We start from the raw sequence: 2,631 nt of genomic DNA on the forward strand, positions 1-2,631 counted from the left end.
TTCATTTTGAATCTTGGACTTCTTGTTTGTTTCCTGAGAGTTTTTGTTCCGTCTCTTAAAACCAACAAAGAGTACGAGTTGGGACTGACCCAGCAGGTGAACTGGTTTATAGTCCACTCCTTATCGACTCGTTGCTTCTGTTTTTGTGACTGATCAAAGGATTCAGGTCTGAACCCTGCGCTGTGAAAGAGTTCAGGGGAAAGGAGGTCCTCTGAGGTTCTAACCTGTAGGTTCTGTGGTTCTGTGAGGAAGGACCTGCCCTCAGGAGAGCGGTGTCACCGGTCCTCGCCTGTTTATTGATGAACACCTTCTCCTCACTTCCTGCTTCAAGCGGCTGAATTATTAACAGACACGCTTCAGTCTGGAGGCAGAACTGAGACTGAAGGGAAAGGGAGAACTAACTCAGCTTTGGGTTTCAGTACGGTGCTGGTGGTTCTGGACTCAACATGGACCTGCTGTCCTCCCTGAGGAAGATGAGTCCTGAAAGCGTGGATCAGGAGTACAGCGTGAGTCTGCAGGGTCTTTGGTTTGATTTCAGCTTTAAAACTCGTCTCCAATTTTCTGCACACAACGACTGGAGTGAAACGGGTCATCTCAGATCCCGACCAGAACCAGTTCTGGTGTTTAGTGGAGGTTAGTTTGCATTGCAGATCTTTGGAGTTTGTTCCTGTCTGTGTGAGTTTTTATTTTCCTGGAAAGTTGGGAGTGTTTCTGTGCAGCTTATTCAAACGAGGCGCAGACGACCGCAGGCCGAGTCGTGCGCTTGGTTTGGGTAAAATATGCAAAACGTGCCGGCTGTTTGTCCCGGGCCGGGCGCCACGACCCGTTTCCTCTTCAAAACATCTGGATCTGAAGAAAGAGTCCACACAGAACCTGTCAGTTCCTCCAAATGGATCTAAGTCTTGGAGTTCCACAGGGATCTGTTATTGGTTCTCTGTACATGTTCAAAAAATATTTACAGACTGAACTGAAGGTTTTAGTTTTAATGACGAAAGAAACTCTTTCATTTGGTTTTCAGTGTTTTTGATGATCAACGTTCTTTGGTTTATAATATTCACCGAACTATAAACAAACATCTGAGACGTTTCCTGAATCAGCCCAGCAGGTTAGTGACGTCTCAGGACTGGACCAAAATAATTATTTCTTCCTTAGACCAGAACCATCCGTCCAAAAAGATTTAGTTAAAACTTCAGCCTGTCATTGTGTTCAGAGGAAAACCTTCAGCTGGATGACCTTTGACCCATCAGGATCTCTACATGGACTCAGGAGAACCTTTAAGAACCACCACCATTGTCTCAGAAACCAGACCTGAAACTGGCTCACCAGAGGAGGAACACAGCTGAGTTCTGTGGCCACGGGTTCGTCTCAGAGGGACAGAAAGACAAAGGACACGAGTTTGGTGGACATAGGAGTCCAGGTTTCAGCTGATTTTGGGGACAAACAGATGTCTGAGGAGAAAGAACATTCAGTCTGTTCTCAGAGAAAGCTGGAAAATCCTACTCTTGTGACAAGATGTGGGCGGGGCATCAGATGCGGATGTGGGCGGGGCATGTGGTGGGTGAAGGTCAGTGTTTCTGCAGACTTTGCCTCTTGTGCTGAACGTTCAGCTCCTCTTTTAACCATCAAACACTCTGAGTGGAGTTCTTTTGTCACAACGTTCAGAAATATTTCTGTCTCTGCTAAAACCATGAGCTGAGAGCATCTCGGGCTCAAACCACCGACCCGCTGTGGTCACGTCTCTAAAAGGAACTGCAGTTCAGAACCAGAAACCAGAAAAAGGTTGGACTCTGTCAAACTTTAACAGCTGACGTGAAGCAGACCTGCACATTATCAGCTGATACACACTCACTTTTTATTATTATTACTGTTATTATTATATTATTGTCATCATTATTATTATTATACAGGTCCACAGAGGTGAAACTGTAACATGTGAGAATCAGGATTAATGTTTGTAGCACTGAAGAACAAAGTTAACTGTCCAGGAGCTTTCTACCAACACTGTTGAACTGGAGCCACCTCCTTTGTTCAGCCGCCTCTCATCAGATGATCTCCAGGTGTGGCTGCTTGGCACCGTCAGGAGATCTGGAGCTGTGGGGGAAAAGCTGAACTCCTACAAGAGCATTCTCTGTAAATAAATCACACCTTTAACATTTTATTCCAGCTTTGAGCTCAACTTATTTCAGCTCGGATCTTCACACCCGGTGCTGTGTTCTGTTTTATACAGACCTCCAAAATACAACAAGGACTTTCTGATGGACTTTGCAGATGTTTTGACAGGAGTCCTGCCTAAATATGACGGGATCTTAATAGTTGGAGACTTTAATATCCACGTGTGTTGTACTGATAAACTGTTGGTCAAAGATTTTTTTTACAGCTGATCGATTATTTTAATTTGGTTTAGTTTGTGTCTGGTCCAACACAAGAATGTGGCCACACATTAGATCTTGTTTTAGCTCATGGTTTTAATGCTTTAGCTCATTGTTTTAATGTTTTAGCTCATGGTTTTAATGTTTTAGCTCATGGTTTTAATGCTTTAGCTCATGGTTTTAATGCTTTAGCTCATTGTTTTAATGTTTTAGCACATGGTTTTAATGCTTTAGCTCATTGTTTTAATGTTTTAGCTCATGG

General features: G+C 43.7%; 1 protein-coding gene across 1 annotated transcript in view; it reads left to right on the forward strand.

Moving 5' to 3' along the window:
• The first annotated feature begins 446 nt into the window (after window positions 1-446).
• The window catches only part of ptpn18 (protein tyrosine phosphatase non-receptor type 18), a 24,989-nt gene continuing 22,804 nt past the window's right edge, over window positions 447-2,631 (forward strand). The window contains exon 1 of the mRNA XM_037684587.1: window positions 447-506. Within this exon, the coding sequence (XP_037540515.1) occupies window positions 447-506 (60 nt within the window). The remainder of the gene's footprint in view (window positions 507-2,631) is intronic.

This window comes from Nematolebias whitei, chromosome 11 (assembly GCF_014905685.2).
Source record: "Nematolebias whitei isolate Nwh7 chromosome 11, NemWhi1, whole genome shotgun sequence".
NCBI classification, from domain to species: Eukaryota; Metazoa; Chordata; class Actinopteri; order Cyprinodontiformes; family Rivulidae; genus Nematolebias; species Nematolebias whitei.